A 14,993-nucleotide genomic window follows, 5' to 3' on the forward strand; every position below is an offset into this window, starting at 1 on the left:
TTGGCCCCCTGGTTGCGCGAGTGCTTCTCCGTCTTTCGTTTTATCGCAGCGTGGTGGAATCATGCAATGTGTTTTATTGATTTATTTATGTATTTTTACGTTGAGAGATAAAATGAAGATAAGATATTTCTGTCAGAGCTTGAATCCATTTCGGAATTCGGAAGTTTGCCTCATTTCAAAATAATTTTTCAGTGATGGTGTCACCGTTTTAATCACGACTGACCCTTTTGGTGGCATTCTCATCCAAATTTCAATCTTCAAATACTCCTTGGTCTGACATATGACTTGTTCTGATGTGTGTTGCGTTAGCTTTGCCCGCTACGTGATTGAATGTGACTCATGTTTCTCTCTCTCCCCCTCCTTCCCGCCTTCCAACATAACTCTGAATCACTCAATGACTCTTTTCTGCGCGGACACGTAACCGCATAGACGCCTCCACCTCCCTCTGCCAGGAGTCTTAACAGGTGGTCATTCAGATTCAGGAACGGCGCCGTGGGTGCCGTACGGATTAGAAGCGAGGAGAATGACAGTTTGAAGCATTTGGGATATTATCAGGAAGATGAGGAAGGCAGAAAAAAAATCAAGTGAAATCAACACGTTGGGTGTATTTAAATGGGCATGGTTATGATGCTTCGGGCAAAAAAAAAAAAAAAGAAAAAAAAATCAAGGGAGCATACCTGTTTGTGGCTGCGCCGCTGTTTTTCCACACATGAAATATTTAAAGTTAAAAAGGATCCCTCGTGTTTGAACTGTCAAATCTGAGCAGTACAGGCAGTGGTTTAGCGCCGCGTAGCAAGGAAGTTCATCTTACATCTAACCTGCTGCTAAGTTGCCATGTTCTTCCCCCTAGGCCTTTGTGGGTTCTCTCCGTCTGCTGCCGCTACTCCCCCCCCCCCATTCCCCTCGCACTAAAACACGCTAATTGGGTTAATTAGAGACGAAATTGCCTGGAGATATAGTGCCGGTGTTAGCGGTGGCCTGTATTTTTGGTCCCGTTTCTACTAAGCAGTCCAACCGGGTTCAGTATCTCAAAAATTGCAAAAACTCTCAAAATAAACACACGGTAACTTTTTTTAATGAATCCTTCCACTCTGTAATGACAGTGTTAAAATTCTCTTCCAACGCTTGTATTCTGGAAACGGCACGAATACCAACACCCAATACTAGATGCCCTGCCATTGTTGTTTGTTTGTGTGTGTGTGTGTGTGTGTGTGTGTTTTTGTTGAAACTGTGCCTCGTTCTACTTCTATCATCCACCGAGCCATACATTTTTTATAACCGCTTGTGCTTTTTTCCGGGACACCGGATGTGGAAACTACACTTTACTCGTGACACTTAAATGGAAGTAGTGATGAGGTCATCCAAGTTGCCCAAAACAACCCAAGCATATTTAGCACAGTGGTGTTTTACTTTTGACGGTCATGAATATTTGAGAGAAAAAAAAACAACAACAACAAACTTTTAAACATTGCTTTCTGCAATATAAATTGCACAGATTATAATATTTATCCGTTGCGGGCTTGGCCCATTGTACCAAGATGTGACAGACGCCTACACTTGAAGCCACAATTACCGTATTTTCCGCACTATTAGACGCACCGAAATGCATTCAAATTTTTTCTAAAGCCGACAGTGCACCTCATTATTTTGTCATTTTATGTTAAGAGTTCTTTTGATGGCGGCGCGGGCACCCGTAGCGGCTCCTCCTCCTGTTGTCTGTTTAAGAGGGAGGAAACACAGCACATTTGACAATAAAGTTGTACTTGATACTTGATAATCCGATGCGCCTTATATATGGATCAATATTCGGATTTCTTGGACAGAGTATTTGAAATGTTCTGTCCAGCTGCAGCGGTTGTTAAAGCTCAATATCGATAAAGCTGTATTGTATTGTATTCCATTTAGCTCCGTTCCATCTACTGGATGCATAATGCAACTGCAGCCACTATTTTAGCTTCTATCCTATGCGCTTTGTAATGCGGTGCGCCCTACATAAGGAAACCGTTTTAAAATAGGCTATTCAGTGAAGGTGCGCCTTATACTCCGAAGCGCCTTATAGTGCGGAAAATACGGTGATAATGCTGTGTGTGTCCTGGTTCAGCACGTTCTTTAGATAAAGTGCCCCGTTTGAAGTTAATGCGCTCTGCTGCTACCGCCGCTATTACAGTCCTGCTGCGTGCGCGCCTCCGTGACAAAGTGGGTTTCCTGTCACCATTCCGATGGCACGTGTGCCCGCTCGTGCGAATGGGTTTGATTTGCGTCCGTGTCCATTTTTACAGAGCATTTGTCTTTTACGTGCCTGTTTGTGTTTTTATGTGACACTTCAATTCCCTGTCGATTTATCCTTTTTTTATCTGTCCCACGGCGGTACTGTATAACTGCATTGCCTTTGTTCGGCTCCATCTTATCGGCCCTCGCATGTCTTTAAGCGGCGGAGTCAACAGGAAGATCATTTCTCATGTGAAGTGCTGAGAATCAAGCCGCCCGCGTGCCGTGTTGCCAACCTGCCTGTGTCGATGGTAAATTCACGCCGAGCTCCAGGCTGATTTGTCTTCAATATTTAGGGGGCAAGTGAATAAGTGGTGTCCTCAGGCATCAACAGGATCCTGCTGAAAACGTCTCAATTATTCATCTTGTATATGCGTAATGCATGTTTTTAAATCCAGTGACAGAAAGTTTCAGACCCTTCTTTACCTTACCATGTTGGGGGGGAGGGGGAGCAATGTCAATATATAAAGAGCGGTGATTGAATGCCTAGATTCTCAAAAAAATAAAAAATGGCTTTTTCTGCAACATAAAGCTCCTTCGTTAGGTGGTACAGAGCTTAAAGTTTTACTGAAATTGCAATACATATATTGCAATATACCTGTATATACACATTTTTTATGCAGTTATGCTTTAGGAAACATTTGTCTGAATTTTGGAGGCCTTGGAACAAATTAGGGCATTTATCATTATTATAAATTGGGGCATTTATTCATCAGCCTGACTGCTGTCAGGCTGATGAATAAAAAATAACAATCATAATAATAATAATAATTAAATGATGTGAAGGAAAATTGTAAATAGTACTGTGATTTATCCATTTGTGTTCATATTGTATTTAATTGAAAGATGTTTGTTGTTGTTTTTTTTTCTCTTCTTTCTACATACATTCTTGCTGCTGGAGGCTGTAAATTTCCCCATTGTGGGACAAATAAAGGATATCTTATCTTATCTTATCTTACATGGAAAACGCGTCTCGACTTAAAAATTTCTTTTACTTCTTTTTTCTTTTTTTGACTATTACTTAGAAATTTCTTCCAGAACCAATTAATTTCGTAATTAGAGGTACCCCTGTATTTATGTATGTAGAGACACACATCATCGTGGTGGAAATGGGCTTGTATGCATGTTTGATGGTCTTGTAATATTATGAATACAGTATTGTGATTTGGCAACATGAAATCTATTTTGTCACCAATTGCAGAATATAAAAAAAAATCAACTTAAAAGTCGTGTACATTGACGTTAGTTTGCAAATATTCCATTTTCCTGTCAGAGTCTACCATTGAGGGTTACCACATTCTTTCCCCTTCCTCCTGCCGTATCATATGCAGCCTGTTTAGAGTCTCCATGCCCTCTTCCACTCCTCTCTTGTAGGGGAGGGATAATACCTGGACAATAGCTGGCCCAACTAAGCATCGGCAGACTCCGGGCTTATCCAGGTCTCGGTGCTCTCGCTTCAGCTTTTTTTTTTTTCTTTGGAGCTCGGCAGTTGGCTCAGTGTCGACTGGCTGATAAGTAGCCTGTGGGTCACGGGGAGGACAGCCAATGTGCCGGGCACTAATCCTAGCATGAAACTATAGAATATTACGAAGGCGAATTATAAAAATGAGCCCCTTTCAGTGGGGTGGATTAAAGCCGTTCCCGTCTTTGTTCTGCGTGGGCATCATTGTGTTACTGAGAACCGTCTTTCACCAGAGAGAGCTAGCGTTCTCTATGGGGGGATATTAGGTACAAGAAAAAAAAATGAGCCTCTTTATGTGGTTAAAAACAACAACAGGAAGGAAAAAATACTCCAAAAAAATGAAAGCGTGAGGGATCCTTTGGTCTTTGGAATGTTCCCCTTTGAGACAAAGCTTTTGTTACATAAAGAGAAGAGAGTGCAGTTTGATTTATTTGGGCACTTTGCTGGAGGCTACATCTCAATTATACTTGCCGCTGTTGTTACTGCACACGTATAATGTTTACTCATTTCAGTTTCGGAACAAGCCCGGGAGGAGGAGAAAAAAAAAAAACCCAAAACTTTTCCCATGTCAAGAGTATATGAAATCCTTCTTGAGCTTTGAGACGTCGAGAATTCATGCATCCATTTTCGACCACGTAATGCACTATTGGAATATACTGTACATTATTTTTTTTTTTAGATTACCAGAATATGATCTGCACATTTTAGTTTTGAGGTAAAAAAAAATATTCATGGAAGTAATTGATGTTTGCTAAATATTTTTTAGCAAAGCATGGCTACTTTGGCAAACCTTGCTCATTGTTGTGCATGTGTGTACCTTTTTTTTTTGGTCAGAAAATAGTCTTGTTTGAACGTAATCAACTTCTTCCATCCATCCATTATCTGAAGCGCTTAATCCTCACTAGGGTCGCGGGGGGTGCTGGAGCCCATCCCAGCCGTCTCCGGGCAGTAGGCGGGGGACACCCTGAATCGGTTGCCAGCCTATCGCAGGGCACACATAGACGAACAACCATCCACACTCACACTCACACCTAGGGACAATTTAGAGCGTCCAATCAGCCTGCCACGCATGTTTTTGGAATGTGGGAGGAAACCGGAGCACCCGGAGAAAACCCACGCAGGCCCGGGGAGAACATGCAAACTCCACACAGGGAGGCCGGAGCTGGAATCGAAACCGGTACCTCTGCACTGTGAAGCCGACGTGCTAACCACTGGGCTACCGGGCCGACCAACTTTTTCCATTTGTGGCTAAATACTCCGGAGAATATGATATGGGAGACAAATAACACATACACATACCTCACCTTGTACAATGATAACTGCGCCGCAAAGTGCTGACGTGCACATCCGCTAACTTTTTAGCTGATGTTGAAGTCACCGTATGCCGGAAGGTCCCGAGGGTTGTGAGCTGGGGGTCTTGCGCCATCGCCAGCACGTCCTCATGGGATGCGTTGTTGTAGTGGGGGTACATTGTGCATCTGCAAGGCAAAGTGTGATCCAAGCTCGCCGATTTATTATTATTTTTTTCCTGATGTAACATAGGATCGGACCATGTGGCTTTCGGGTTAGTGTTGAACGAGCTGGATGAACGAGTTTTGCCTTTTGTGAAGTGCTGGCATCAAATCTCAATTCTATGTGCGTGTCATGGGTTTTGATTTTGTCTTTGAGGATTTTTGGATTGACTTGTAATATTAATTATAAAATCACAAAAGTTTGTAGATTGCCTGTAAATAGCACAAGGCCTGATAGAAGAATATCAATGTGATCTTTTTTTGTGTTTCCAAGGTCTCTCTTTTTCTTTTTTTTTTTTTCCTGTTCAGAGGCTGAAAGACCAAAACATAAATGTTCCCATATCCAAATCGTCCCCGTTAATGATGAGCAATCATTTACGAAACAACCTTTGGATTAGTCACGGCTGCTATTGTGTCACAGCGATCGGTCCGAGCTAATAGAGTGAGCTCGACTCTGTCCATGTTTTCAAAGTCCCATTTGCGACTGTTTTGCTTTTCCCGTTTTACCTCCCCCCCCCCTTTTTTTTTTTGGACTACCGCCTCTCGTTCTTTGTTCTGTGTTTTCCCCAGAGACCCATTAGTGCGCCTTTTGATTACATGACTTCTGTAGTCATTGTGTGATCAGACTGCCAACTATTTCTTCAGAGTCGCTGACATGACGTCTCACTAAGGAACATTCATCCCTTGGCGTTTCACCACTGTGTTCATTCATTTGCGCTCATGTTCACTCCTCCCCCACCCCTCCCCACTGTCATCATTGTTTGCCAGCTTTCCTCCATTTCATCCCCTTTTTTCTCCGCCCCCCCCAAAACCCCCCCCCCCCACACTTTCCTTTTCACCCTCCTTTGCTGATTAGTTTCTCTCCAAGTGTCTCGCCTCAGCCTTTCCCTCAGCAGTTCTCCTGCAACCTTGCCCTCTGACGCTCTAATCTCCTTCCAAAAGCCTCCATGTTTATCTGCTAAGCACAGAAGCACGCTATGGGCAGCCGTTGGTGTTAACCCAAAAAACAATAAAGTTAAGTGTTTAGTAAATGATCTCTCACGGCACGTCAAGGCTTCAGTTTGTGCACTCCAGCCGCGGCACTGCGGTTGGCTTTAGGGGGGGAGACCTTAAAAAAAAGTACAAAAGTTCTCTCCTGATGACCTCTGAGCTATTTGTCTTCCTGAAAGCAAGCCGCTGTTCCTTTCAAGATTGGGTTTTTCTATCGAGGTTGGGAAATAGGGATGAACCCATTTACAAAGAAACCGCAATTTTTTTCAGCATCGATTGAATAAAGACAACATGCTGGCCATAATTTCAGTGCCACCTTAGATGGTTTCTTAAAGGGGCGGTTCGCCCATCATGACCGAGTGGATCGCCATTCTTAAAATGTTCATTATGAACAAAAGGAGTGGTTTCATAACATGACTTGTGGATAATGAATGCTTTAGTCTGATTTAACCACTTAGAACGCGCCCTGTAGTTAGGACGGTGTGTGTGGCATGTCAAAGTAAACGTCCAATGAAAGTAATGGAATAAAATAAGGGGCGCACATTTTAGGAGAATGGTGACTTATAATAGCGTGTCAAAATTTCATTTGCTAATTTTCATGGTGACATGAGTCTGAGGATGCCAAAGGCACTTCGTAGTCAGCAAGACCCTGTGGCACACCATTTTAGTTGCTATTTGAGCTGTCCATGGTCCTGAAAATTGCGATTTAATCCTCCCCTTTACAGGGTGCACAGTCATGCTGCTGAAATGTATCTGGCACACATCAATGACGATAAAGTCTTCAACAGGCACTATTAAAAGGTAGCAGTAAAATAACGCGCTAAGTTTGACAAGCCTGCGTGTCGGAGTCAATGTTTTTTATTTCACTCTTGCGGATGTCGCTTGTCATATTGCATTTCCACGATTGCACTTTTAAAACCGTTGGCAGCGGAAGGCTTTTTATTTACTCTTCGTCGTGCACCCTCGACGAAAATATTTATCTGATCGTGTTTTCTTTCTGCAGTGGTGCTGCTGAATTCTAAAGAGACTCAAGCGGAGCTGGGCTGGACCTCGTATCCCCCCAACGGGGTGAGTCGGCATCTTTTGTTTTCGTGGCCTGTGACTATTTTTTTTGTGTGTTTTTTGTGTGAAAGAACCGATTGCATTGCTGCGTTTCGTAGCCCGCGTCATCCGACTTTGCCATCCTTTCTCACCTTGTTAGTCTCCGTGTCTCTGAGTGAGTGCACATCGCTGCATCCGTTAGTGATAAAAGCAAAGCCACTTTTATCGCATTTATCGGAACCAAAGGGTGCTTAACAAAGAAACGCCAACGGCGATTTGGTATTTACATCCGGTACGAGTTTACACATGCGAATGTGACGGAGCTTCTCATCCCACCCCGTCCGCTGATTTACACTTTGACTCCTGTCGAAAACGGTTTGTTGGCAGGCCGGCGGGGTTTGAGAGCTAAGCGCAAAAAAAAACACAAGCGTTTTCACGAGATTGCATCCACTCGCCGTGCTGCCTGTCAGATTGGCCCGCTCGATGAAAGAATCAATTGATGCATCAATCGCTCCACTTCTAAAAAGAACATTTGTCACCGTGGCGGTTAGTGTTGTTGAGCACAAGAGCAGTACTAACAAGCCATTTTCGATGCTTGCTCTGCTGCTCGACTGTGCAGAGAAGAACTCTTCATCGATAGTTGAATCCATCATAGATTGCGCTGGACCCACACCGAATCTTGAGTCTTCACCTTATTGAGGCATTTAGGACAATTTTATGCTTCCAACTTTATGGGCACATTTTTTTTTTTAGCTCTAGTGCACAAAGCACAAGCCAATAAGTGATGACTCCATACTTGATTCCGTTTACGTTTCCTGCAGCTCTCAAAATACTTGCGTCCATCTAGAATAAACTCCCTTTGCGTGACTTTAAGCATTTCCATATTTTAAATTGGAGCATTGCTGCGGTTTCGGTTAATCATCAGTCAAACTCCCGCACACAAAGGAAAATATTTGCAATCGCAATTTTAAACATTTTAAGAGCTACTCGTAGCATTCTTGCGTAATTGCTGAAAGATTCACGATTCTCTGTAAAACAAATGAATAAGATGCCATGATCTGTATTTTGTTTCGGGTTTGCATTTGGGTTTGTCTCATGACATGTGTCTTGTTTGATTGTGGTTCATGCCTTGTCCTACGCCACAACTTAGACCCGCTTTCATGTGATCTACACCGAAAGTCTCGTAAAGCCCAGTCAGGCGGAAATTCCTAAACACGGTAAACTAGACTTGCCTCATGAAATTACACTTGCACGAAACTGGAAGATGAGGCAGTTTTTTTACGCCGAGCGCATGTGCGCCTATCGATGAGAATAGGACCGCTAGTGTCCTGTTCCACTTTCACTTGGTTCCAATTAAAATTCGAAGCCAGAAATATTCACTCAAAAAATCAGCAAAACACTTGACGAAAAGTTCTTTAAAAAAATACCCGCACATGACAAGTTTGGAATGTCTCTCATTGTTTCTCACCCCCTGACCCCCCCTCCAGTGGGAGGAGATAAGCGGCGTCGATGAAAAGTACAAGCCCATCCGCACCTACCAGGTGTGCAATGTGATGGAACCTACCCAGCAGAACAACTGGCTGCAAACCGGCTGGGTGGCACGTCGGGGTGGCCAGCGCATCTTCGTGGAGCTTCAGTTCACACTTCGCGACTGCAACAGCATTCCCGGCGTGGCGGGCACCTGCAAGGAAACCTTCAACCTCTTGTACGTGGAATCGGACAGGGACCTCGGCGCCGTGACCCGAGAGGACCGCTACACCAAGATTGACACCATCGCCGCCGACGAGAGTTTCACGCAGGGCGATTTGGGCGAACGGAAGATGAAGCTGAACACAGAGGTACGGGAGATCGGTCACCTCAACCGTCGGGGCTTCCACCTGGCGTTCCAGGATGTCGGGGCCTGCGTCGCTCTGGTGGCCGTGCGGGTGTACTACAAGCGCTGCCTCGCCACCGTCCAGAACCTGGCCATCTTCCCCGACACGGTAGCCGAGGCGGCTTTTTCCACGCTGGTCGAGGTGCGCGGCAGCTGCGTCAACAACTCTGAAGTGGACGCCGATAGCCCCCCCAGGATGCATTGCAGCGCCGAAGGGGAATGGCTGGTCCCCATTGGGAAATGCAGCTGCAGTGCGGGTTTCGAGGAGGGTCACAGCAGCTGTGAAGGTAGGAAAGCGTCAACGGCGTGTGCGCAAACGGCCACAACGAGCTTGCTGTCATGAAAGGAGGAAAAAAATCAAAACAAAACAATGAAAGATGTTTTGTATCGACAGTATAAAAAGTGTCTAGTGATTTCAAAATGTTCTTTCACGCCACAACGATGTGAGGCAGATGAGTAAGCCGGAATAAAGAACCAGCCACGGAACAAAGACATCCTCGCAAATACAATAGCGCCGATTTTGCTTTAAGAAAATAAATTTGGCGGTGAGGTCATATGCTCGAAGAGAGTTGATTTTCGTCCGTAGAGGAAAAAATAACCGCCTTTGTCCTGTATTACTGCCGTATAGACGATGTTTTTCTGTGCCGCAGCTTTCATCTTCGCACGCACACATTAGCTGTGTTGATGACACAGAATAGCAGCGCAATCACGTAATTACACATCGGCATCAGAATAGACGGCTCATCTTGGGAAGGGGGGTGAGAGTACCGATTTATCTCACGGGGTCAAGGGTCGCCCGGCTTTCTGATCAGAATTATGACTCCACAATATGGCGGCTACACCGCCCACCTTTTCGTTAGCGTTGACATCAGCAGTGTCGGCTGCGTCATCAAATCAGTCACGTAACCACAATACATGTGCGCATCCAGAAAGATGCCCCCCCGCACCCCTCCAAAAAAATGGCATTGTTGCAAATCTCCCAAGACGTGACATGTGAGGCGTCACAATCCGAATGTGCTTGTGAATTCTGTGAGCGATCATGGTGACGAATGTACTTTGCCCTCATTCTGTTGAAAACCACACCTTCACTTTTGGCATTTACATCCAGCCAAAAGGACGCACACACATTCACGATCTGCCGTGCGTAGGGTGGGGTGATATGCCGACGTAGAAAGAGACGGAAAAGAACGTTCATCATAGTCGAGCAGACGTCAAAATTCCCGGCAATGTCTTGTGGGTGTTGGAGTCACGGGGTGCTACTTAGCACACGGTAATTTGGGCTTTTTTAAAATTCTCTATTGAACATCGGCACGAAACTCTCAACAGATCTTCTTCAAGTGTTTCGCGACTCCAGAGCGAATGCGCTCAGTGTCTCAGCGCAGGTCAATAATATTGAAGAGCCTTTGAGTCGCGACCGATAATGTGCGCGAGCTGTATTGCGCGGTCGAGGATTATTAGCACATGCGATGTTAGCGGTCACGCCAGTCCACACTGGATTAACTGCACGGTTAACGGCGTCAGTCATATGCAACTCTGAAAAAATATTCTCACTGGGATTGTAGCTGTGAACATTTTTTTTTCGAGGAAACATACTTTATGTGGGAGGCCTTGGGATCAAATCTCTTGAGAATTGAAGTCAATTACAATTTACGCGCTCGCTTTTGGCTGTGGAACCGTTTAAAAAAAAAACAAACGAACAAAAGAAAAGTTCATGAGCTCTTCAGGGTCATTTGCCGATGACGCTTGAAGTGGAATAACCGCAAATGAACGTGCAGGAATGGATACATGGAGGCTACCTTGGTACCGTTCATAAAAAAATAATAATTAAAATAAACATTTATTCCCATCGTACAGGAAAAAAAAGAGCGTGGCGCCACTTTAGTGGCCTCTTGTAAAACAAATGCGCAGCGGGACACTCTGGCAAATTTGCATATCTGCTCGCTCAGCATGAAGACGTACGAAATGAAGATGTACAAGAGGAGGTGGGGGGGGGAAAAAAAGAGTATTAAACCGAGTTAGGGAGTCGAGCATTCGTGGTTTTTGCCGGCTGGCGCACTCTTCATCATATATCTTCGGCTTTATACCGATGGCTGCACACATGTTCTCCAGTCTCATTATGAAATGATGAAACACCGCCAGCCGCTCCGGTCTGAGGCGAAAATAAATTATGTAATAATTCACCTCGCAAGCGCCGTGTTTTTTTTTTCTTTCCCCCATACCAGCGTTTCGGTCACACTCTCGCATAGTTCCTTCCTTTTCTAATTAAGGCAGCCCGGTCTCTTTGCGATGTAATTACCGCTAGTGTGGCGCATGCCTTCAGCACATTCTCTTATCTTTCTGTTGTTTGCTGCTCAACAATCCAGCTCCTGGCGCCCTCACCGCCCCGCTGTTTCTTCTTGTCGCACCCCCCCCTCCCAAGCCCCCCCCCTCTCACACTTCATCACTTCTCTGACCTATTTACCCCCCATGCACTCCCGGGTGCCGCAGAAGTGAACGCTTGAATTTTTGTCCCAAGTGACACTTCTCGACGGCATCTGGGGACGTCTGTTTTGGATTTCGGGCTACCTCGCTGTTTTTCTGTCTCCTGCCCTCTTACTTGATTTGCCCCCCCACCCCCCGCCCCCTGTTGAGACCATGTGGCAGGGTGAGGCGGGTGGAGAGGCAGGTTAACTAGCTGAAATCTGCTCTCGAAGCTGCAGTTTGTGTGTGTGTGTGTATGTGTGTGTGTGGGGGGGGGGGGGGGGGGAGGATGTTTATGCGTGATTGGCACCAGTGCTCAATCATCTTCCTGAAGTTGTTCCACTCATCTTCTCGCGTCATGCCCTCTCTTACTCATCTTGTTGTAGGTCATGAGCAATCGTTACTCTCAAACTTTTTGCGCAGCTGGTGTCCTCCTGTAACTACTTTCGCCGTTAATATGGTTTCCGTCTTTTGACGCCGTAAGAACCTTCAACTCAAGAGGAAATTGCACTCCGACGAGTAATCGACTTTGTTCCATTCGTTGGAACAACTGGAACCGAAACATTGATGAAGATGAATAGGAAATAAATAGGAAAAGGGGAGAAAAATGGAAAGCTTAATGAAAACAAATGAAAACTGCCGGGGAGGAGGTGGGGGGGGGGGGGGGGAATAAAAGCACTCCCTTCGGCCTGAGGCTCTGAGCCAAATGTCTTCGCATTAAAATAAACACTCAATCCAACCATAAAATTGTAGTCAACTTATTTTAGTTGAGATATCAGAGAGGTGTCAAACATATGGCCCGCGGGCCGGAATCGGCCCCCAAGGAGGTTCGGTCTGGCCCGCGGCATAATTTCAAAGTGAAAAAAATGCATTAAAGGCGGAATGAATGTTTTAAATAAAATGCAATTCCTGGATTATCCGCTAGGGGGCACATTGTTTTGATCACAGTAGAAGACAACATTGTTTTGATCGGGGAAGAAAACAGCAGTCTCATTCTGTCACCGAGATAGACCCAACGCAGCAAAGTGCCAATCAATGCTTCTTGAAACCAAAACAAAGGAAAGATGAGATTTTGGTGATTCATAGCTCTGTATGGTATCATGTTAATGGTTCGGCCTACTTGACATTCCGTATGTGGCCCACAATGTGAAATGAGTTTGACACCACTGTTGTAGACGTCCCGCGCTTCACGGTTAAGATGGAAGTGCAGTCACTCGGTCAGCAGACAAAATTGTGAGGATGCACAGGTATATCTATTATTGTTGCGTTTTTTTTTGTTTTTGTTTTAATTACATCTTGAATTATTGACGCATGTAAATATGATCATGACATGAATAGCATCATACTCGTCTTTTTCAACTGGACAAAAGATTTTGTTCACCCTCTCGATTTGAAGTCTGCGTTAGGCTAGCAAGCAGCTAACCAGCTAGCCACTTAAGCTTGCTCAATAACGAGTTCGTTAGTAACGCGCCTCTACAATTGCAGGGGTCCGATTACATTTATAATTTGAACTAAATCGCGCTTTCCAGCTGACAGCGATTCCGGTGGTCAGACGTGACATTCAGGGAGCTTGAAGGTGCTACCCCACCGTGGCCCCCATCCCTCAAAGAGAGCCCTCTCTTGACCATTTGCATTTGAATTCCATTCATTCATTCATCTTCCGAGCCGCTTGATCCTCACTAGGGTCGCGGGGGGTGCTGGAGCCTATCCCAGCTGTCTTCGGGCAGTAGGCGGGGGACACCCTGAATCGGTTGCCAGCCAATCGCAGGGCACACAGAGACGAACAACCATTCGCACTCACACTCACAACTAGGGACAATGTAGAGTGTTCAATCAGCCTGCCACGCATGTTTTTGGAATGTGGGAGGAAACCGGAGCACCCGGAGAAAACCCACGCAGGCCTGGGGAGAACATGCAAACTCCACACAGGGAGGCCGGAGCTGGAATCGAACCCGGTAGCTCTGCACTGTGAAGCCGACGTGCTAACCACTGGACTACCGGGCCGCCCATTTGAATTCCAGTCCTTCTGAAATATTAATCAAACCCATTTGTCTGTGAACTAATTTGGCGAAAAAGTATTGTTTCCCTGACACATCTTGTTATGTCGAGACTAAGCCCCGCTTGAAATGTTTTTTTTTTCCCCCAGTCTGGCAACCAACTTTCCCCGTCCCTCTCGCTTCGTTTGATGAAGTTTTTAACAATTGTCGAAAGTCCATTCGTTATGTCCTCCTTAATCCAAAATGTTGGTGACGCGCTCGCCGCCACATTTTTCACCCTTTCTCTCTATACCAGATTTCCTTGGCCATGTGCCCGATTTGCCCATCTGGTCCTCCTGCTTCCCTCCATCCTTCCCCATCCATCTCTTCACAAGCAGCATCCCAGACTTCTGTTAGTCATCTCTTCCACCTGCCTTCACTTTAAATAATTCGCTGTCTCCTGGGGTATCGGGTGGCGGCGGGGTGGGGGGGGGGGCGGAATCTCATATATTTGTTAGGCTAGCCCGCTAAGCAACATGTGGCAACTGGACTCACAGCCCGACAAACTCTCACTCACTCTCATGTCAATGTCGAGCGATTGCCACGTGAAATATCTCGGGCGATTGAAAATGTTCAATTCAAACGTTCATTCATCTCCGACTTTTATTTACCATCGAGGCGGTTGAGGAAAAGAATGGAGTCGAGAGACAAACGGGGTCATGATGAGTGCGGATGAGATGTGAACGTTGGTGGAGACAAACAGCGCCGCGGTGCCGAAGCGAACTGTCAGGGAATTCTTGTGCTGTTTGTTCGTCGCTTTGCAAGAGAGACGAATGCATAAAATATGAGTTGTAAAAAGCCGGCGGACGCAATCGAATGAGCCCACAATGGTGGTGTGGAAAAAAGGGAGGCGCTGACTCCAAAGTGAAAAGGAAGGCGAACAATGGGCGGAACGGAATAAAAAGTCAAATGAGAGAGTTGCGGATGAGAGAGAAATTCGAAGCTCGGGGGGACTCTTAAAAGAGAAAATTTAAAGAAAGGTTAATCACGAAGGAGATCCGAGGCCGCGTTTGAGTGGCGGTGCAAAAAGTTATAGGAAACAAAGAATTTGTCACAACCAGCGCGACGACGGGTTGAACATGCAAATGAGAGGGCATTACCGCCTGTCCCACTTTGAACACCCCCCCCCCCCCCCCCCCTGCCAGACCTCATGCATTAAATACGTCCGACCTGAATGCATTCAAGAGCAGGTCGGCTCCCCAGCTTTTCATCACTTTGCCAGCTCGCGCGATGTGACGTTCTCGTTTCATTTCCGCAGACGAGCGTCCGAAAACATCCAAGCTGCAAGGGAAATAAAGATTTAGACGCCAACGTCCGAAATTTACTCGCGTTTTGGCGCTTGGTTTTCTGTT

The 14,993-nt window shown here is 45.6% G+C and overlaps 1 protein-coding gene and 1 long non-coding RNA gene across 4 annotated transcripts in view; one reads left to right on the forward strand and one right to left on the reverse strand.

Moving 5' to 3' along the window:
- The window catches only part of LOC127604529 (uncharacterized), an 87,260-nt gene extending 81,811 nt beyond the window's left edge, over positions 1-5,449 (reverse strand). Inside the window, exon 1 of the long non-coding RNA XR_007963349.1 lies at positions 4,762-5,449. This is a non-coding gene — a long non-coding RNA (uncharacterized LOC127604529). The remainder of the gene's footprint in view (positions 1-4,761) is intronic.
- LOC127604512 (ephrin type-A receptor 7) overlaps positions 1-14,993 on the forward strand; it is a 107,419-nt gene that overhangs the window by 19,779 nt on the left and 72,647 nt on the right. For all 3 annotated transcript variants that reach the window (XM_052071620.1, XM_052071621.1, XM_052071622.1), the window contains exons 2-3: positions 7,235-7,299; positions 8,760-9,432. In XM_052071620.1, the coding sequence (XP_051927580.1) occupies positions 7,235-7,299; positions 8,760-9,432 (738 nt within the window). The remainder of the gene's footprint in view (positions 1-7,234; positions 7,300-8,759; positions 9,433-14,993) is intronic.

This window comes from Hippocampus zosterae, chromosome 7, assembly GCF_025434085.1.
Source record: "Hippocampus zosterae strain Florida chromosome 7, ASM2543408v3, whole genome shotgun sequence".
In the NCBI taxonomy this organism is placed as follows: domain Eukaryota; kingdom Metazoa; phylum Chordata; class Actinopteri; order Syngnathiformes; family Syngnathidae; genus Hippocampus; species Hippocampus zosterae.